A 22,484-nucleotide genomic window follows, 5' to 3' on the forward strand; every position below is an offset into this window, starting at 1 on the left:
GTGAGGATGAGTAAGAAAGCAAGTTGGATGAATAAAATACTCTCCAAAGGGGCATAGGTTAAAGTGAGTGGGTAAGAAGTTGACAGATGGATATGATGTGCGAAAATGTCAAGTTGGTCACTTTAGTAGGAAGAACAGAAAAGCAGAATATTATTTAAATGAGAATCTGCAAAATTCTGTGGTACAAAGGGACTTAAGTGTAATGATTTTCAAAAAATCATCAGGTACTAGTTATAAATAAGAAGACAAATGAAATGTTGCCCTAATTGCAAGGGAAATGAAACATAAAAATGGGACAGTCTGCTGCAACTATGCAGGGAATTGATGCATTGGTGGAGTAACATGTAGTTTTGGTCACCTTGGTTAAGAAGGGATTTTAATGCATTGGAAATAGTTCAGGAAAGGACACTAGACTGATTCCTGAAATGAAGGAAGTCTTTCAAGAGAAAGTGTTGTGGGTTGGGTCTATACTCAACAGATTTTAGAAGAATAAGAGGCAGTCTTATTGAGACACAAGGTTCTGAGGGTAAATGCTGAGAATGTTTCCTTCCAGGAAGGATCTAAAACGGAAGGACACAGCTTTAAAATAAGGGATTTCCCAATTAGGATGGAGATGGGGAGGAATTTCTTCGGTTAGTATTTGGAATTCTCTTTTCCGTAGAGGAATGGAGGCAGAATCATTGATTACATTCAAGGTGGAGTAAGGCAGAAGTTCAGGGTTATGGGATTCAAGTCAAAAAGTGGAATTAAGGCCACGGTCTGATCAACCATGATTTTATTGAATGATGCAATCGACTCAAGACCAAATACCGTACTCATCGTATTTCTCATATCCTCATAAAGGTACAATCTTCAGTCCCTCGTACAAGCTCCATTCCCTAGCGCTCATCTCACCCTGGCAAATATTTGAGGTTGAATAGTGGTGTCATACTTGACCACGAGATCTGCTGGCAATACTTTTGTGCCATCATTAAGATTAACTCTTCCTATCACCTGACTATGCTGATGTCTCTGTTCATCTGTTGATACTCTCATCCATGGTTTTGTTACCTCTAGACTTGACCATTTTCAACGAACTCTAAAGTGACTTCTCACATTTTTTACCCTCTATATAGTTGAGGTGATCCAAAACTCTGCTGCCAAATTCCTACCTCCCATCAAGTCCTGTTCAGTCATCATCCTTCTGCTCACCTAACCTATATTGGTTCTTGGTTGACACTTTCAGCTTAAAATTTTTAATTGTTGGTTTTCAAATCTCTCAATGGCTCTGCTCTTTACCGTCTGTGTAATTTTCTTCAGCCCTGCAGTTCCCTGAGGTACCTATAATGTTCCAATTAACCAACTTTTAGTACACAACATAAGCTTATTTCCTCAGTGTTCTGGGATATGAGCTTTGGAATTCCCTTACTTCTTCCACTGTTTCTCTATCCCTTTTTCTTCCTTTAAGACACTCCTTAAAACTTACTGAACAAGGCTTTTGTCAGCTGCCTGAAAGCCACTTTATATGGGTTAGTGTCAAATTTTGTTTAGTGTTGTTCCTATGAAACGCTTTGGAACATTTTTACTTTGTTAAAAATACTGTATAAATGCAAGTCATTTCTGTCCTCATGTGGTACTGAGGCAGCTACATTTATTTCTACATCGTGCCAGGTATTTTGTACCATGTCTACACCATGCTCATACACCATTTCAGTTGGAACTATAATTAAGTTGGAGCATTCCTAATCATATTTGGTGTTTGTGAGCAAAAGATACCAAAGGTGTGTAAAAGTGAGCAGCTAATGGCTAAGACTCAAACTAACATTGTCATTGAGAGTACAAAGAAAAATTGTAAATTGAGGAAATTAAATGAATGAAGTGCATATATTTTTGAGACATTCTATTGTTCTATAGTCTTAGAAGAAAAATGAATGTTGATAAGCAAATGGTCCTAATGAAAATGTCAGGCATTAGTTGTGGATTTTTAATTAATTAGAGCACGCCGAAGACTGGCCAGAGAGCAAGCAGGAAAGATGGCAGAACACCATGAAGGTCTATCAAGTGATGATGAAGAAACTTCTACAGATATCAATAGCTTTAATATGGAAAACGGTATGCCTATTGCAAAATTTACTGAAATTATACTCCCATTGCAAAATCAATGAAAGCAATATTTAGAAAACTGTAAATGTTAAAGTTTTGTTGATGAAGGACATTATCTAGGAAAATGCTCGTTAGGAACTGTAATCCATTGCAGGGATTGAATTTATTTGCATTAACTTAGTGTTTGTTTGTTTTCATATTTTTGGTGAAACTTTGTCCAAGGGTTGCTTCTGTGTAAGTGTGTATATGTAATGCAACAACCGATTTGCAATGAATATTTTAAAACACTAACATCTTTTGTAGATCGAATTGTTAATGAATCAAGAAAAGTATTTGAAGACGTCTTAGATGATTTCTGTACACTTGACTGCATTAAGACCCGATTTGAAGTCTGGCGAAAAATGTACTATGTTCATTATAAAGATGCATATATTGGTCTCTGCCTTCCAAAACTGCTTAATCCACTTATTCGGTTGCAACTCATCAAATGGAATCCTTTTGAGGTGAGACCTGGAAATTGCTTGGGTTAAAAAAAATTGTGGCTCAGAGGTGTTCAGAATTTATCAAAGCATTCTATAGTGGAGCATTGTTATTGCGTTAGGAATGTAATCTTTCCCAATCTCCCACCAGGAAGGATAAAAACTTGATGAATCAACTGGCGTGTTCTTGATCTTTTGTTCAAGAATTGTTCAAGATTAATACGAGTAGAAAAGCTTGTACAGATTTTAAAAATAGTGTGCAGCTGAGAAGGAATGGGGTGAAAGGAGCATAACTTATACAGATAATTTTATTCATGTGAAAATTGGTCTACGTGTTTGTTTATGTAAATAAAAGTACTATTGTTTGAAGGGGACAGTAAAATGAAAGGCAGTCACTTCTAGTATATGTTATGGGGTTGAATCTACAGCAACAGCAAACTGACAATTTTTTAAATTTGCGTGACTTCAGATCATGTGTCACCTGTTCTGAAATGGTGACTCCTGTCTATCTCAGCAAAGCCAAACTGATTGATTGATTGTTTTGTTCACATGGTTTGAGAAGGGAATGAAGATCCAAAATAGAGGGAGCTTTGTCCATGTGCTTAGAGTTCAACTCCGTGTTTTCTGCATTCATACCCTTTACCCTCCTCGAGAGTAGTGTACCATGTTTTCTGATTAATATGTTTTGCTGTGTATCAGGTGAATGTAGTTCTACCCATCCATAGATTAATCTGAATGCATCCTTTCAATGACGTAGTGCATGACATTTCGACCTGATTTGATGGGCCTGAATTTCTTTTTAGAAACCAAAGTCTAGTTTGCCAATCAAATTTTATTTTTTAAAAAAGCCAAATCTTATAACCATCCTGAAAAATTCATGTAATGTTTTCAGCTTTTTTTTAATTACTTATTTGTAATGAGGGAATCCCTTGCTTAGGCCAGCATTTGTTTCCCAGCCCTAACTGCCTTTGAAAAGGTTGTGGTACGGTAAGCTGTCTTCTTGAACTGCTGCTTTTACTGCAGGGAGGAACTAGATAACATTTGTTTACTTTAAACTGCAAAGCTTATAGTGGACATTTTTCAGAAAATGAAATGGCAATTAATGACTATTTCAAAGCTTTATTTGTGTTCTATTAGGGAGAAAAATACACATTGCATAATCACTGTTTTTCCAATAGCCAAATTGTCGTGACTTTGAAAGTATGCTCTGGTTCGAATCATTGCTGTTTTACGGATGTGAAGAAGGGCAGGATCCTCAGATGGATGATGTTGACACGTACCTGTTGCCTGCAATTGTAGAAAAAGTGGTTTTACCAAAACTGACAGGTAATTAAAGCTTCAATAATAAAAGTTGGAATAGAATGTCTTATCCAAATAATGCACCCTCTAAATTGCCCAACATTTCCCCATTTCAGCATTGTTATCTATCTATATCCAGTTAGTTATTAAAGTAGCTGCTATGATCACAATGCAGATATCTTGACAAAGGTAAGTTCACATTGTGTTTTATTGGAACGTGTTGCTTAACAAGACAAGAAATGTAAACTCTTGTGGTTGACAGTGATACAATTGTCTTTTTTTTAAAAAATCAAGAAATGGTGAGGTAAAGTAGAGAAAAGTTGGTGCTAATTTTTTAACTGATTGCTTTTAAAGAGGTAATGATTGCATGAGGTCTAGCCACGTGCAGGGTTTGGCATTATTACAAATTGTCATACAGTCATTGCAGAAGTACTCAGTTACTGCTAGAATAACTGGTTGGTTTAATAGAAAATAAATAACTCATTAATTCTGATACTTAAAAATGAAGTGATCCTGACCTTTCTGACCTGAGTACTGTTACATTTGCACATTATAATATTGGCATTAATATTGCACGTTGTTTCAATCTTTATCCATAATCAAAACAATTGTATACTTTTCAAAAATTTTCCACGAAAACTAAATAACTCAGTACCAAAAAATCTCAAGCAGGAAGAAAATGTTTTTTTAATCCTCGCCCTAGGTCTAGCAGAAAATGTTTGGGATCCTCTGTCATCGTCTCAGACATCCAGACTGGTCAAATTAATACTGAAGTTAGTTGAAGGATATCCTTCAGTTGTAAATGGAGAAAATAAATACACGCAGGTATGTTTTTGTTACCTTTTCTGTTCATCCTTTTCTGCTCCGGTTATGGCGGAGAAGGTTAAGGGGCGATTTTGGAGAAATGTTTAGTGTAAATGAAGAGAGTCCGTTTCCTTCGACAGAAGGATCGATCATCAGGGTTGTATGCTTTAGGTGGTTGACAAAAGAACCAAAGGTGACATAAAATGTTTTGCACGGAGAGTTGTTATAGAGCCATACAGCATGGAAGTAGACTCTTCGGTCCAACCAGTCCATGCTGAATATAATCCCAAATTAAACTAGTTCCACTTGCCTACTCCTGGCCATATCCTTCCAAATCTTTCCTATTTATGTATCCATCCAAAAGTCTTTTAAATGTTGTAGTTGTACCCACATCCACCACTTCCTCAGGAAGTTCATTCCACACACGAACCACCCTCTGCATAAAAGATTTGCCTCCTGTTGTTTTTTAAATTTCTCTCCTCTCACCTTAAAAATGTGTTCCCTTGTCTTGAAATTCCCACCTTAGCCAAAAGCCAACTGCCATCAACTCTATCTCCACCTCTCATTGTTTTATAAATCCTCTATCAGGTCACCTCTCAACCTCCTGTATTCCAGTGAAAAAAGTCCAAGACTATCCTACCTTCCTTTTTCACTCAAATCTTCCATACCTGACAAAATGCTGGTAAATCTCTTCTGAACCCTGTCCAGCTTGGTAGTATCATTCATAAAACTAGACGATCAGAACTGGTATATAAGCCCTGAAAGGCTGACACAAATAGTTTTAAGAGTAACTTTCAAAAGAAAACTGAATAAAGAAAAAGGGATAAAACTGTTTGTCTCCCTGTACAGAAAGATGGCGTAATGGGCCAAATGGCACCTATCTGCATAAATCTAAGATTGTATTTAAATTTTGATGTGAGCAGAAACAAAAGCAAACTATTATTAAGGTGCTTGAGAAGTGATCCCAAAGAATCAAATTGGTTATCCAGATAGATGATGCATGTCCTAGGCTCTTGAATACAGTGTCTCATTCCCCAAGTTTACTAGGCTCCTGTCAATAGCAACTACTAGATTTTGGAAAGGTATAGAAGTAACAGAGTTGTTGTCATCATGGGTGACTTTAACTTCCTTAATATTATTTGAAACCTCCTTACTTCAAATAGTTTGGTTGGAGCAGTTTTTGTCATGTGTGTCAAGGAAGGATTCCTCACTCAACATGTAGATAGGCCAACTAGAGGGGAGGCCATATTGGGTTTAGTGCTTGGCAATGAACCATGTCAGGTGTCAGATCTTTAGGTGTGAGACCATTTCAGTGATAGTGATCACAACTCCCTGATCACAGCTTACTATACTCATGGAGAAGTAAAGGAGCAGACAGTATGGGAAAGTATTTAATTGGGTGAGGGGGCATTACAATGCTATTAGGCAGGAACTGGGGAGCATAAATTAGGAATAGATGTTCTCAGGGAAATGCACGACAGAAATATGGAGGTTGTTTTCGAAGCACTTGTTGATGGTGCTGGACAGGTTTGTCCCACTGAGGCAAAGAAGGGATGGTAGATTGAAAGAACCTTGGGTCACAAGGGATATGAACTATCTAGTCAAGAGGAAAAAGAAAGTTTACTTGAGGAGCCAGGAATCGGACAGGGCTCAAGAGGATTATGAGATAGGCAGGAAGGAACTGAAGAATGGATGAGAGCTAGAAGGGGGCATGATAAAGCTTTAACAGATAGGATTAAGGCATACTCTAAGGCATTGTACACTTATGTGAGGAGCAAGATGGCTAGAGTAGGGTAGGGCCAATCAGGGGTAGTGGAGGGAACTTGCGCCCAGAGTCAGAGGAAGTGGTGGAGGTCCCTAATGAGCACTTTTTTGGATTAGATTGCTTACAGTGTGGAAACAGGCCCTTCGGCCCAACAAGACTACACCGACCCTCCGAAGAGCAACCAACCCAGACCCATTCCCCTACTTTTGCCCCTTCACCTGACACTACGGGCAATTTAGCATGGCTAATTCACCTGACCTGCACATCTTTGGACTGTAGGAGGAAACCCAAACAGACAGGGGGAGAATGTGCAAACTCCACACAGGCAGTTGCCCGAGGTGGGAATTGAACCCGGGTCTCTGGTGCTGTGAGGTAGCAGTGCTAACCACTCTGCCACCATGCCACTCAGTGTTTCAGTATTCTCAACTGAGAGGGATTTTGATGTTTCTGAGGGCAGCGTGAAACAGACTGATATGCTCGAACAGGTTGATGTTAAGAATAAAGGTGTGCAGAAAATTTTGAAACTCATAACGATAGATAAATCCCCTGGGCCAGCTAGGATATTCCCTAGATTACTCGAGGAAGCGAGGGAAGAGATTGCTGCACGTTTGGCGATGATCTTTGCATCCTCACTGTCCACTGGAGTAGTGTCAGATGATTGGAGGGTGGTAAATGTTATTCCTTTGTCCAAGAAAGGGAATGCAGATAACCCTGGGAATTACAGATCAGTGAGTCTCACTTTTGTCATGGGTAAAGTATTGTAGAGGATTCTGAGAGACCGGATTTATGATTACTTGGAAAAACATAGTTTGATTAGAGATAGCATACCTTTGTGAGGGGCAGGTCATGTGTCACAAACCTTATTGAATTCTTTGAGGATGTGGCAAAACACATTAAAGTTAGAGCAGTGGATGAGGTGCACATGGTTTTAGCAAGGCATTTGGTAAGGTTCCCCATGGTAGGTTCATTCAGAATATAAGGTGGCATGAAAATCTGTTTGTCTGGATACAAAATTGGCTGGCCCATAGAAGACAGAAGATGATGGTAGATGGAAAGTATTCAGCCTGGAGCTCTGTGACTAGTGATGTTCCACAAGGATCAGTTCTGGGACCTCTATTCTTCATGATTTTTATAAATGACTTGAATGAGGAAGTGGAAGGGTGGGATATTAAGTTTGCTGATGACACGAAGTTTAGTGGAGTGGTAGATAGTATGGAGGGCTGTTGCAGTTTTCAACGAGACATTGACAGGACGCAGAACTGGGCTGGTAAGTGGCAGATGGAGTAGAACTTAGACAAGTGTGAAGTCATTCACTTTGGAAGGTTGAATTTGAATGCTGAATGCAGAATGCAGGGTTAAAGGCAGGATTCTTGGCAGTGTGGAGGAACAGAGGGATCTTGGGGTCTATGCCGATAGATCCTTCAAAGTTGCCACCCATGTTGATAGGGTTGTCAAAAAGGCATATGGTGTGTTGGCTTTCATTAGCAGGCCATGATATGAAGGTGCTGGTATTGGACTGGGGTGGATAAAGATAAAATTGTACAACAGCAGGTTACAGTCCAACAGGTTTATTTGGAAGTACTAGCTGTTGTGGTTCTGTTCGCCGACAAACAGAACCACAACAACGAGCACCCGAGCTACAAATCTTCTCACAAACTTTGAACACCTATGGAAGTACTAGCTTTCGGAGTGCTGCTCCTTAATCAGGTAGCTGTGGAGCAGGATCATAAGACACACACATGCAACTGATACGATATATTGAGCAAACAGAGATTGCTGTTAAGTCTTCATCTTTTAGAATGGGTTGCAGGTTTCAGTTCAATAATATGTAAATCCCAGCACTACTTTCCAGTCACATTCTCGAGATAACTTAAGGTTTTATAAAAAAAAAGATGATATCCATGTAACATTTTATAAATTCCTACTTTGGAAATAGAACCAGTCTGACTCAAGATTGGGATACAGACAGACTCTAACCTCACACCTTCAATGCATTGCCTGAGCTGAGATGTCACCTTTTTTTTAATAAAACCTTAAGTTATCTTGAAAATGTGACTTGAAGGAAGTTAATGAATTGAAACCTGCAATCCATTCTAAAAGATGAAAATCTTAACAGCATCTAGATTGTCTAATATATCATATCAGTTGCATGCATGATACAGTGATCCTTTACTATGCTGCACAGCTACCTGATGAAGAAGCCATGCTCCAAAAGCTAGTACTTCCAAATAAACCTCTTGGACTATAACCTGATGATGTGTGATTTTTAATTTCATTAGCAGCAGACTAAGTTTAAGAGCCACATGGTTATGCTGCAGTTGTATAAAGTCCTGGTTAGACCACACTTGAAATATTGTGTTCAATTCAGGTCGCCTCATTACAGTAAGGATGTGAAGGCTTTAGAGAGGGTGCAGTGGAGACTTACTGGGATGCTGCCTGGACTGGAGGGCATGTCTTATGAAGAAAGGTTGAGGGACCTAGGAATTTTCTAATTGGAGCAAAGAAAGATGAGAGGGGACTTGGTAGAGATGTACAAGTTGAGAGGCATAGATACAGTGAATAGCCAGAGACTTTTTCCCAGAGCGGAAATGGCTATTACGAGGGGGCATAATTTGAAGGTGATTGGAGGAAGGTTTAGGGGAGATGTCAGAGGTAAATTCTTTACAGGGTGGTGGGTGCATAGAATCCACTGCCAGCAATGGTGGTAGAGTCAGATAACATTCGGGACATTTAAGCGACTCTTGGATAAGCACATGGAAGATAGCACAATGAAGGATATGTAGATTAGTCTGATATTAGAGTAGAATAAAAGATCGGCACAACATTGTGGGCTGAAGGGCCTGTATAATGCTGTACTGTTTTATGTTCTCTTAATAGATGTAGAGCACACTAACAATACTAACCGTTTTGAAATTATGGGTGATGGATTTTGCAATGGCTTAATTGTTTGACAGCAGTGATCGATGATATATGAAAATGCGCTCACCAATTCTTGTGTACTGTCAGGAGGGAAGGATTGATGGTACACAAGTAAAATCTCCCTTTGAATAATACTGTATAATATTTTAGCTCAAGAGGCTAAATATCAGATTTGTGGTTCACCTGTACAATGACGTAACTGATGGTGCTGCACTCCTTCAGTACAGAACTGAAGCATTAGCCTAGGGTGGCACGGTGGTTAGCACTGCTGCCTCACAGCACTAGAGACCTGGGTTCAGTTCCCGCCTCAGGCGACTGTCTGTGTGGAGTTTGCACATTCTCCCCGTGTCTGTGTGGGTTTCCTCCGGGTGCTCCGGTTTCCTCCCACAGTCTAAAAATGTGCAGGTTAGGTGAATTGGCCATGCTAAATTGTCCGTAGCGTTAGGTGAAGGGGTAAATGTAGGGGAATGGGTCTGGGTGGGTTGCGCTTCGGCGGGTCGGTGTGGACTTGTTGGGCCGAAGGGCCTGTTTCCACACTGTAAGTAATCTAATCTAATCTAATCTAATTATATTTAAATTCTTTCAAATGGAGAACCCTTAGTTCAGGGTTAGACAGTTATTGCTGACTGGTAATTTTAATATATGCTTAATATATATTAATCCTTGAACATTATTTTACTGTGTTCATACTTTAATTTTGTAAGTGTTAATTGTGTACAATGCCAGCACACTGATTGTTTTAATTTGAAAAGAATAAACCACTTCAAATTTTCTCAGACTTTACTAAAGACCATCATCTTGAGAATCAGGAAAGCAGTGGATGAAGATGTTTTTGTGCCACTTTATCCAAAGAGGTATGTTTACTTTTTCCAAATGTGTGATCTACAGATTTTTATTTCTTGGATTTCAAAATCTCAAACCTTAAGTGTTCCTACTGTATTTTATGCTTAACTTACATAATATTTTGACTCCTTTTTACTTATTTCAAGCGATATATGGAGCACAGAATTTTATGACATGCTCTCTTGCGTTAAAATCAACTTTTGGGCAGGAAGTTATTTCTTGAATTTAAATTCACTTGAATAAATTATCAAAACTGGCTGCAAAAATAATTGGACTAATCTCCTGAAATATCCAATGTACAGCTAATTTTATCTAATGACACTGTAATGCTTTACTGTCCTGCCATTTTATCCAGACTGGGATGTAACAAGATTTCTCTTCAAACCAACAGTATATTAATTTGAATATGAACTTATGATTGTGCAATTTTCCTTGCCTTATTCCAATATGGTTGAATTCTGTAAGATATAGCAAACCAGTTACACGGCACTGTGGTTTTGATGCCAAACTGTTGCCCCAAACTTGCATTGAATCACAGAAGTGAGCAATTTCTGGTTGATGATTTAGTTAGATGATAACCAAATCATCTAGCAGCTTGACTAAGGAAATTACTTTCCTGTTGATTGTTACTTCGGTGAGTAATCTAACTGCTTCACATTTTTTCTATGTCCATTACCTCATTTAATAATAAATTGAGCTCCATAAATATCTTCAGTGATGATCCAGGAATCCACCTTTTATATATCTCCTCCAATTCAAGAATATTTTGTATTCTGGCTATTTGCTTGTTCTGGATGTAATTGTCTGTTCATTGTTGTTCCCCACATGCACATTAGTACATTATTGTTTATGGTATTCATTGTAATATTTTCATAAGAGAATATGGAAACCTTAAGAGTGTGTTAGAAGCTCAAATATTTTCCTGTTGAAAACATTTGCAATGCAGAAACTTAGTGTACCAAGTATTAATTTATGGAATTCAATTACTTTTGTAGTTTGAGTGCTTGGTAACATGAAACCTGTTCACTGTGCACGTGCAAGATGGTCGATCTAATTTAATGCTGCAAGTGTATTTTTGCGTCGTTTAACTTGTGTGGGTGAAGGCATACTACCTGTGAACTGGAATGAAATATGTGAAATACTGTGCCTTTAGATTAATGCTTTTCTACTCACATTCTACATATGGATTTTTTTGCTACTCAACATTTTTCTGTCTGTATTGGAATGTGTAGTTCCTTGTGTCTGGGGAAATAGTATGGTGCATTTTATACAGGTAAAATGTAGTATTCCAATTTTTGATGTATTTTGAACTCCCTCATAAATGCTACCGTTATAAAGTCAGATCCCATTGGGTAGAATTTTACATGTCCCATGGTGACATGCTTGAAGTCGGGGGTGCCAGTAAAATAGTGGAAGAACTGATTCCCCATCAGCTTCCTGTTGCTGGACAGATTTCTCAAGACAGTCAGGTGGGTGAATTAGGATCAAGTAGGCCAGTGACATGTATTTATGAGAGCCTGTTCAGCAGTCCATAGACCTCACTTTTATACAGTTTTAGTATTTTCCCCAGGACACTCAGGTTCCGTAGAGGGTCCACAGTTTGACTACTCAAAGAAGCCATGAGTTGAGCAGCAGTTGCCTGTAACGGTCAGTCATAGAGTACTGCATCATTTGCAAGCAGGAGGTCTCAGGTAAAATATCTGAAGGCTTGGAACCTTGAACTGGGATTGCTGAGTGGAAGATCTGTGTGGAGGACTGAAATTGAATGATTATCTCCTTGGTCCCATGCTGCATATACAGGCTATGTATGTGTGATGAGAACCATTGCGCCATGACGATTGCAACGAATGACGGATGCTCAGCACTTTAAGTTTGGCTGCTCCAGTCTGGTAGTGTGTGGGTGAGAGTGAGAGACTGCATCAACTACACGAGGCCCAGCAACTGGCAGAGAAGCACCAGTGACACATGATGTCTACATGGAGGTTACATAGTGACAGTAAGGCAGCTGAATGTTCAAAGGAATCCATACCCAGCTCAGAGAGTACAGAGGCTAAGCTACATAGACGTAATGGGACACCAGTATCTCAGAAGATCACGCTTGTAAAGTTGGGAGCGGTTGTTGATTTGCATAGTATGCTGTAGAAGAATTAGGGCCACTGAAGTGTGATGGGTGGTCATTGCCTTGTCAGTGAAGTGACTGTAGTGCTTAATTTGTGGACTACAGAACCTTTCTAAGGGTTGACTTGGGTTGCTGGTTGACATCTCACAGATGTCCTATTGTTGCAATAAGCAGCCAACAAGTGCTTTGTTTGAAAGGGCATGGAAATGCATAGGGTTTTTCTCTGATTGAGCAAGAGAGTCTAGGAAGATAATTGGATTGACTCCATGACAGGATTCCCTCAGGTTTGGTCTTCATAGACTAACAGGCTGCTTGTGTTTAGTCATCAGCTCTCTTTCACAGCAGCTAGGTATGTCTGTGATCAGCTAAGTCTTTCACTCCATCACTGTTTAAAATGTTGGTGACTGCTGCAGAAGGATCCTCCAGATGTACACAAGGTTCCAAGAAACTTACATTACTTAATAAAAGCAAAGTGCTGCAAATGCTGGAAAATGTTCCAAAAAAGTCAGTCCAGACTCGAAATATTAACTTTGTTTATCCACGGATGCTGCCAGACTTGCTGAATTTCTTCAGCACCTTTATTTTTCAGCTGCTATTCTTTGATTTGTTTGTGCAAAGGAAAAACCCTTTCTGGACAACAGCTCGCCTACTAAATATATGTCAGCTCACATTAGTGCTAAATCCCAAAACCAAGGCTGAGGACTACATTCACCTGCAGACAAGAAGAGTGAACATTCAGCAGATAGTTGGGCTTATAAACTAATGGTCCAGCACTTAGGTTATTCTGAAGATTCCTTTAATGTGGTCTTCAAGGGTCTCCCATATTGTGATTGTGTGTACAATGTTCTGCGGCAGAGAAGTTGAACTGGCAATGAACCACAGGAGTAGGCATACTGCTGCCTTCAAGGAAGAGGATGAGGGAGAATTACATCTGGACCCAATATCCAGTGGCCATGCAAATGTAAGAATGATGGCCTTGATCATTAACCCACGACAAAGGACACATTTGACTCGCTCGTTTGCAAAAGTATACTCAAAGTCCTTGTCATAAATGCATGTCTCCAAGTAGAGATGTGGCTTTTAATGAAATTCATCCCTGTCAAGAGTTCTATGATGAGCTTTCCTTGTAAGACAAATCCTTTGTCCCAGGAATCGGCATGGGAATCTTTCTCTGAACTACATCCAATACAGGGAGACAAAAACAGTACACAGTATGCTGTTATACCACAGTATAGTTTTAGAATTGCTGTACTTCTGTACTCTTATTCTCTATCCCTCTTGCAATAAAGGGCAATATTTATTTCTTCACCTAATTACTTGGACAGGAGAAGACCAGAAAGGTTGATGAGGACAGTGTGGCTGGAGGTGATCAATGAAGTAAGCATTTGCAGGAATGGTCATATGAACATAGGTCCAAATCTAGAAGTGCTTTAATGACTTTGTGAGGTTGGCAAGGAGAGTAGTTTGCATGACAAAGCATTAGCTCAGCACATCCTTTAATATGTTGATCATGTGATACAAGACAAGGTAGCTGACCTCTTTACAATGACTCAGAGGTCACAGGGTACATTGAGCTGTGGAATGGCTTTGTACCAAAGGATCACGGTCAGAGGTGCTAGCTGCAGTTCCAAACATGAATGAGAGGAGGAAAAAAAGGCACTTCCCATGGATTTCAACAAATATAGAGGTGTACAAAGCAAGCACAGTGGCTTATACGAAATAAAAATCACCCACTAACAATCTATGTGCAATTATGTGACAATCTGTGTGCTCAAGCATTGTGATACGCTAGTGACTACAGCATATGTGGAGGTGGTCTTCTGGTTTTGCTACAGCATTGCATTGGGTACCCACAGCAGGCTCCCTTTGGGTGGGCAAGCTATACTGTCTGTCTTTATGCAGAGACCATCTCTCATCAGATATGGCTGCTGCATTTGTTTCATTCCCAGAGGAAGTGTGTGTGTCCACCATAAGTGGCATGTGAGCTTTACTCCTGCTCATTATGCATTTGTAGTCCTTTCCTAGCCCATTTGTATTCCTCTGCATTGCTGAGCCTATCTTCTAAAAAGAACTGAATGCAACTGTCAATCTTTCCTTTAACTCTGCCTGATCCATCCTCTGCATTCTCTATTTGTAATCGTAGCAGCTTTTAATATAGCACTATTAAAGCCCTTGATGGCACAAGTTGACCTGTTGTTGACCAACTCCCTTGCTCGCCAAGCACTAATTGACCGCATTGAAATGTCAGGGAAATTTTCATGACTCGCGAGTGTTGGCAGCATTGAAACTTTGCATTACTAGAAAAATAAAGCTTTTATTTAAATCTGTATATTGGTTCAAGAAAATAAATGTCTTATTACAATCAATTTACAATTTAAGTACAGCTGTTACTGCCAGATTTAACATTCATTGTTTAGTGATGGAAAAGGTTTTAGCTGAAAACTTGGCTCATTGAGCTCAGGTAGTAGGTGACCCAGATAACACCTCCAGTCACTCCAACTCCCAACTTAGTGGGGAGATAGTGGTGGAATGGTAATGTCAGTTGGCTAATAATTCAGAACCAAAACAAATTGCTGGAGAAACTCAGCAGATCTGGTAGTATTTGTGGAGAGAAAGCAGAATTAACATTTTCAGTTCCAGTGACTCTTATTCAGAACAGACCCATTCAAGACCTTTTCTGAAGGAGGGTCACTCCACCTGAACCACTTTGCCTTCTCGCCACAGATGCTGTCAGACCTGAGTTTGCCCAGCAGTTTTTGTTTCTGAATTCTAGCATCTGCAGTTCTTTGGTTTTTTTTGTCTGTTTAATAACTTAGGACATCAAGGTAATGTTCTGGACAATATGGGTTTGAATCTTATTCTGATAGATGGTGAAGTTTAATTCAATAATACTCTGAAATAAAAATGTAGCCTGGAAGTAATCATGTAAATACTTTTGATTGTTGTAAAAGTCCACTAAGCAAATAAATGGCAGCCGAGCCAGATCATTATTACATATTAATGAGCATTAAAAGAACTTGAGGGAGGTCTTAGTGACAGTTAAGGGCAGATTAGTGATTCCAAATGGAAAATATTTTTCGAGTGTAACCAATGCTGTCCATTTAAATTTTAGTGTTTTACTAAACATGGGGCCCTTTTGTTTTCTGCATTCGTGGTTTCCTGTTCCCAGTTTTCCTTACAATATTAGTGCTGTTACGTCACTGATCTTACATTTGAAATGCTTTTAAGATATTTTAGCTTTCCAATGGAAACCAAGTAAAATATTGCAGTCTAAATGGATTATATGTTGTTGTTGTTCTGTAGGTAAAGACATTGTATGTTTTTAAAGCAAATTGTATTAAAACAGCTTTTGCTGACGAATAATCTTGAAACTTGGCTTTGAAGGAAATTTGCTTAAAATGTGTTGCTGGAAAAGCGCAGCAGGTCAGGCAGCATCCAAGAAACAGGAGAATCGACGTTTCGGGCATAAGCCCTTCTTCAGGCTTATGCCCGAAACGTCGATTCTCCTGTTCCTTGGATGCTTACTTACAGTGTGGAAACAGGCCCTTCGGCCCAACAAGTCCACACCGACCCTTCGAAGAGCAACCCACCCAGACCCATTCCCCTACATTTACCCCTTCACCTAACACTATGGGCAATTTAGCACGGCCAATTCACCTAACCAGCACATTTTTGGACTGTGGGAGGAAACCGGAGCACCCGGAGGAAACCGGAGCACCCGGAGGAAACCCACGCAGACACGGGGAGAATGTGCAAACTCCACACGGACAGTTGCCTGAGGCGGGAATTGAACCCGGGTCTCTGGCGCTGTGAGGCAGCAGTGCTAACCAGTGTGCCACCGTGCCATCCATAGAAACATAGCAATGCAGCCAGCTGACATCACCAGCCCTATATGCATATGCAAAGGCAGTTTATTGGTCATTTTGATATCCAGACAAGAAGATGGATTTTTCCTTATCCATCCAGAAAGGCCCTATCCGATACAGTGGCTGTGTGACAACCACTGCACAGGAATGGCGGTTGAGATCTACGCTCAAGACACCACTGAAAGGGAAAGCTCATTTAGTCAGTTCCCACTTTTCCTTTGCCCCCTTCTTGGTGATGTCAACAATGCATATGCATCCATAGACTTCCTGCATCCTGTCACATCCAGTTAACATCAAAGGCCATGTGTGTGCATAATGGGGGGCTTACTTGGGATTATGGATAATCACGCCATTAAATAATACCATGAATTTAGCAGTCCAATTTGTACTGTTGAAACATGAATTAGTAATAAGTTAGAACTCATTTCAGATTATTTCAGTCATTTCATTATATAATTGCTTACATGAATTGATACCGAGACTAACTGCTGAAGAAGGTTAGGATTGCCATAAGACTGCTACTGATATATATGAATTCATGGAAAATAGCGCTTTGTGTGGCTATATATACTGGAATAATGGTACTTCGGAAGCATGGTCAGTGACGTTCTGGCAGAGATTGGATGCCTGTGTACTATTTCTAAATATGAAATTAAACAGTTAAGCTTGCTAGTAAGACCCAATTTTGTCATTTTTTTTATCATGCTTGATAACTGTTTTGAGAAGGTGGCACAGTGCAGAAAAAGTAAAAGAGTGAAGAGAGGTTGATAAGACAGTGGTATTTAAATTTATAGCATGACCATGACCCTGTTCGTGGCAGAATTCACTCTTCCATGACATTGCGGCCTATGCTTCTGAATGAGTGAGTCCCTTGCTTTGCATTAGTCGATTGCCTTTCCTCTGGATGATGACTAACTGGCTTCTGACACATGATTCACTGTGCTGAGACAGTGGGAGCTGTCAGACCACTCGCTTTCTGTTTTTCTTCCTTGTCCTGCTTTAATCTTAATTTAACCCCTGTACCTAGTGTCTGAGTCCCCATTGCTTCAAACTTGGAATACCAACCATTTGTCCAGAAATGTATTAAATGCTATTCAGATCTATCATTGTAGGGCTCTAGAATCAATAGGTTAGTCTGCTAGGTTCTTTTGGCAATAATTTTTGAAAAACAATGAACTATTTAGCCAAAACAGAAGCATACAGATCAGAGGCAGTCTTATTGGGACGTGATTTGGAGATGCCGGTGTTGGACTGGGGTGTACAAAGTTAAAAATCACACAACACCAGGTTATAGTCCAACAGGTTTAATTGGAAGCACACTAGCTTTCGGAGCGACGCTCCTTCATCAGGTGATTGTGGAGGGCTCGATCATAACACAGTATTTATAGCAAAAATTTGCAGTGTGATGTAACTGAAATTATACATTGAAAAATTGATTGTCTGTTAAGCCTTTCATCTGTTAGAATACAGTGATCGAGCCCTCCACAATCACCTGATGAAGGAGCGTCGCTCCGAAAGATAGTGTGCTTCCAATTAAACCTGTTGGACTATAACCTGGTGTTGTGTGATTTTTAACTTTATTGGGATGTGGTTTTCTAGTCATACCACAACTTGAGTGTTGTGTTCTGTTCTGGCCTTGAAACACAGTGGAAACTTGAGCTGGTAGCAATTATAATCTTAATGAACTGCAAGTTTTAGAAGCCTTAATTAAAAGAAAACAGTGCTAAAATTTGGAATTCTCAATTTTGAAAGGAAGTATCAGGAGGTATCCAAAATGGTTTGGAAAAGGTGGACTTGAAAGATAACGAGCAATTAAAATGGGAAAATGAAAGTGAATATCTACTAAATTTGATGCTAAAGAGTTCTCTCTTGTGCATGCACGAGTGCACTCACACTTTGAATATATAGAATGCATTTCATGAAAAGCCCAGAAGTGTTCTAATAGGCTGTTGGTAGTGAAATTCTTTAAGAAATATTTGCAAAGAAGGAATAGAGAGTCATTTTGGATGGATAGCCAAGATGGAGTTAAATTTCCTTTTTCAGTTTTAGCTACCTCATGAACATCTCAACAGTGACTACAGAATGGGCAGTACAAGGAAGGTGCATGAAGAGATTAGAACAGTGTCTTTGTCATGTTTTAGTCTCTCATCTGTTCTGACAGTAGTTACAGCAAATTTTGTTTTAACCACACCTTGTGAATTGGCATTATCAATAAACCAGCTAAAATTATACACCTCAAATAACAGTTTACTGTATTAACGCAATCTCCACGATATCAGAGTAGTCAGTTGAGGATATAAGTGAGAAGAATCTCTGGTAAGTTTTTATTTAAAGGCAAAGTTGCATTATTATTTCAGTTTTTTTAAATTCATTAACAGATGAGGTCATCACTGGCTAGACCAGTATTTATGGCCTGTCCCTAATTGTCCAGAGGGCAGTTAAGAGTCAACCACATTTCTGTGAGTCTGCTGTAAGTAAAGTATTTGGAACTCTATGCATAGGGTTATTTGATCAACTTGTACACTCCTGGGCCCATAAATGCCAGTTAATAAAGGTTTGCTTAACTGACATTAGGCACATGAAGAAATGAAATGGTAATTTACTTGTGCTAATGTCCCTCACTTTAATGAGCATTGATTTTACCTTCAAGTGTTCTACCTTCATTTTACTCCCAATCAAAACTTGGATTAAGTGTATAACAAATTGTATGTTTTATGTCATGCTTTTTATATGAAAAAAATCTAAGTAACTCATTGATGTATTATTGTAGTGTGCTGGAGAACAAGAACTCAGGACCCTACCTGTTTTTTCAGCGACAGTTTTGGTCAGCACTTAAGGTGAGAGCTTAAAAATGTATTATTTTAATGTTACAATAGTCCCCCCCATACCCGCGGGAGATACGTTCCAAGACCTATTGCGGATAGAATAGAACCGATTCATTTAAATAGGAAATTTACCTTCCCGGCAGCCCCCGGTCCCTGGTTCTGGAATGTTCCCTGTAAATTGTTTGGGTCGCAGTAAACTGCGGGTAACTGAAACCACAGAAAATGATTCTGCGGATACGGCGTTTGCCCTGTACTGTTCTTTCATTTCACAGTGCCTTTGGTGCTACTTTTATAATAACATTGCTTTGGGACTATTCAATTTGTGAAGACAAGTATGAATACCTCATTGAATTCAAAGGTTTACAGCATTAGTTGTATTAATCTGAATCTACTGATTGCTACAGATTCAGTTGAGATGTTTTATTTCTGTTGTTTGGCATATTAATATATATGGAGATAGTGAGGACTATGTACATAAAGAGTGGAGCTGGAAAAAGCACAGCAGGTCAAGCAGCATCAGAGGAGAAGGGGGGTCGACATTTCAGGTTGGAATTTTCCATCATGATGAAAAGTTCCAACCTGAAATATCGACTCCCCTTCTCTGATGATACTTGACCTGCTGTGCCTTTTCCAGCTCCACTCTTTATGTACATATGAGTGTATTTAACATTCTTTAGGTGAGAGATTGAAGTATTGCACATATGAATTATTTGAATCAAACGAAGTCAAAAATGGCAGTCTTCAAAGTATAGTGTATTATCTCTGCAACTGTTGTGATTCTGCAAGCAAGTTGTGTCTGCCATGTTTTCAGACAAATAATTTGCTGTGCAGATTTCTTGAATCAATTTCCGTTGCATGCTTCATTCATATAATATAGCACAGATTTTATTTTGTTTCAAGGACTTATTTTAAGACAAACTAAGCAATAGATTAATATGATCTGAGTGCATTTTTTTTGTCTGGATTTGTGCTAGTGAAATGTTAGTTTGCTTTTTCTCCATTGTTCTTAAAAGATCTTATTGCATAACAGAATATGACAAACACATTCCATCAGCTGCAGGAAAATTTCTATCTTGCGATATATGTTTGAATAGAAAATATTTTCCCAGAATAGGCTTCAATTTGGTTGCCAGCCTCAAATTATTGACATAAACAATAGCTTTCAAATTAATTTATTAAATTTTATTACTTTTTCAGTTATTGGATAACATTTTGCAGTGGACTGGCATAATCTCAAATCGAACATTGCAGGAGCTAACAGTCGATAGTCTTTTAAATCGCTACATTCTTCTCGCTCTTCAGAACTCAGATCCTGGAGATGACAGCCTGAAGAAATGTCAGAGTGTAAGTAAACTGAAGTACACACTGAAAAGCTTTAAGGATCCCAAGGCAATTTCTCTGCTGTTTATTTCTGTTCTTTTCAGCTTTATATCAACACTTGTGAAATGAGAATGTAGAGTTGAACATTTGATTCCATGTTCTAACTTTATATCTGTCTTGGGTTCCCCATGCAATATTAAACATTATGCAGTACAATTAACTTTTACAAAAGAAAGAGTTTGCATTTAGATAATATCTTCAGAATTTGCCAATCCACTTTATAGCCACCACAATAATAACTGTTTTAAAAGAAATGTTGGAAAGCACACGGTCATTTCAGACATAGCAAAGTCTCATAGATGACGTCTCCTTCAGGTATTTTGAAGGATAAATGTTGGTCAGAACACGGTAGAATTCACCTACTTTTCTTGAAATAGTGTGTTCAGATCTTGAAAGGGTAGATGGGGCCTTGATTTAATGTTTCTTCCAAAAGCTGATGCCTAATAATGTAACACTTCTGTCGCAGTGTATTCCAGTGTCAATCTAGATTTTGTGCTTAAGCCAACATACTGGGTCTTGAACTCTTAGCCTGATGGGTTGTTGCCACTGAGTAATAACTAACTGTTATTAGTTGCTCACTAATGGGTGCTAGATGTTGAACAAGTCATACTCCAACCTGTTCTAAGCCTTCAGTGCTTTATTGTTATATTTGTTCAAATGTGACTGTGAAAATACTCATCCATGGAATTAAAATCGTGCCACGAGACTAGTAGTACTTTTAATTTTAGAGGCTGTTATTAGCTGGGTTTTTTTAAAGCTGTAGGTTACTTGAGTTTATGAATACAAGGATAGAATTTAAAAGTAGAGAGTTTAACATAGAACAGAGAAGGTGAAGAACACATAGAGTCATAGAGATGTACAGCACGGAAACAGACCCTTCGGCCCATCTCATCTATGCCGACCAGATATCCCAACCCATATCCCTCCAAACCCTTCCTATTCATTTTCCCATCCATATGCCTTTTAAATGTTGCAATTGTACTAGCTTCTACCACTTCCTCTGACAGTTCGTTCCATACACGTACCACCCTCTACGTGAAAAAGTTGCCCCGTAGGTCTCCTTTATATAACTTTTCCCTCTCACGCGAAACCTATGCCCTCTAGTTCTTGACTTCCGCACCCCAAGGAAAAGACTTTGTCTATTTATCCTATCCATGCCCCTCATAATTTTGTAAACCTCCATAAGGTCACCCCTCAGCCTCCGATGCTCCAGTGAAAACAGCCCTAGCCTAATTAACCTCTTCTTATAGCTCAAATCCTCCTGGCAATATCCTTGTAAGTCTTTTCTGAACCCTTTCAAGTTTCACAACAAGTTTTCTAATAGGAAGGAGACCAGAATTGCACGCAATATTCCAACAGTGGTCTAATCAATGTCCTGTATAGCCGCAACATGACCTCCCAACTCCTGGAACTCAACACTCTGACCAACAAAGGAAGCATACCAAACGCTGCTTTCACTATCCTGTCTACCTGTGACTTCACTTTCAAGGAGCTATGAACCTGCACTCCAAGGTCTCTCTGTTCAGCAACACTCCCGAGGACCTTACCATTAAGTATATAAGTCCTGCTGAGATTTGATTTCTCAAAATGCAGCATCTCGCATTTATCTACATTAAACTCCATCTGCCATTTCGCAGCCCATTGGCCCATCTGATCAAGATCCCTTTGTAATCTGAAGTAACCTTCTTCACTTTCCACTACACCTCCAATTATGGTGTCATCTGCAAACTTAGTAAACATACGTCTTATGCTCACATCCAAATCATTTATATAAATGATGAAAAGTAGTGGACCCAGCACCAATCCTTGTGGCACTCCACTGGTCACAGGCCTCCAGTCTGAAAACCATCCCTCCACCACCACCCTCTGCCTTCTACCTTTGAGCCAGTTCTGTACCCAAATGGCTAGTTTTCCCTGTATTCCATGAGATCTAACTTTGCTAACCAATCTCCCATGGGGAGCATTGTCGAACGCCTTACTGAAGTCCATGTAGATCACATCTACTGCTCTGCCCTCATCAACTCTCTTTGTTACTTTGTCAAAAAATTCAATCAAGTTTGTGAGACATGATTTCCCATGCATAAAGCCATGTTTACTATCCCT

The 22,484-nt window shown here is 39.3% G+C and overlaps 1 protein-coding gene across 2 annotated transcripts in view; it reads left to right on the forward strand.

Moving 5' to 3' along the window:
- The window catches only part of paxbp1 (PAX3 and PAX7 binding protein 1), a 51,427-nt gene that overhangs the window by 22,944 nt on the left and 5,999 nt on the right, over positions 1-22,484 (forward strand). For both annotated transcript variants that reach the window (XM_043701318.2, XM_043701319.2), the window contains exons 10-16: positions 1,976-2,091; positions 2,386-2,585; positions 3,740-3,887; positions 4,564-4,685; positions 10,126-10,202; positions 18,947-19,013; positions 20,199-20,345. In XM_043701318.2, coding sequence (XP_043557253.1) covers positions 1,976-2,091; positions 2,386-2,585; positions 3,740-3,887; positions 4,564-4,685; positions 10,126-10,202; positions 18,947-19,013; positions 20,199-20,345 — 877 coding nt within the window. The remainder of the gene's footprint in view (positions 1-1,975; positions 2,092-2,385; positions 2,586-3,739; positions 3,888-4,563; positions 4,686-10,125; positions 10,203-18,946; positions 19,014-20,198; positions 20,346-22,484) is intronic.

Source organism: Chiloscyllium plagiosum, unplaced genomic scaffold, assembly GCF_037043375.1.
Source record: "Chiloscyllium plagiosum isolate Xiang-an unplaced genomic scaffold, Cpla_swu_hap1 HiC_scaffold_12, whole genome shotgun sequence".
In the NCBI taxonomy this organism is placed as follows: domain Eukaryota; kingdom Metazoa; phylum Chordata; class Chondrichthyes; order Orectolobiformes; family Hemiscylliidae; genus Chiloscyllium; species Chiloscyllium plagiosum.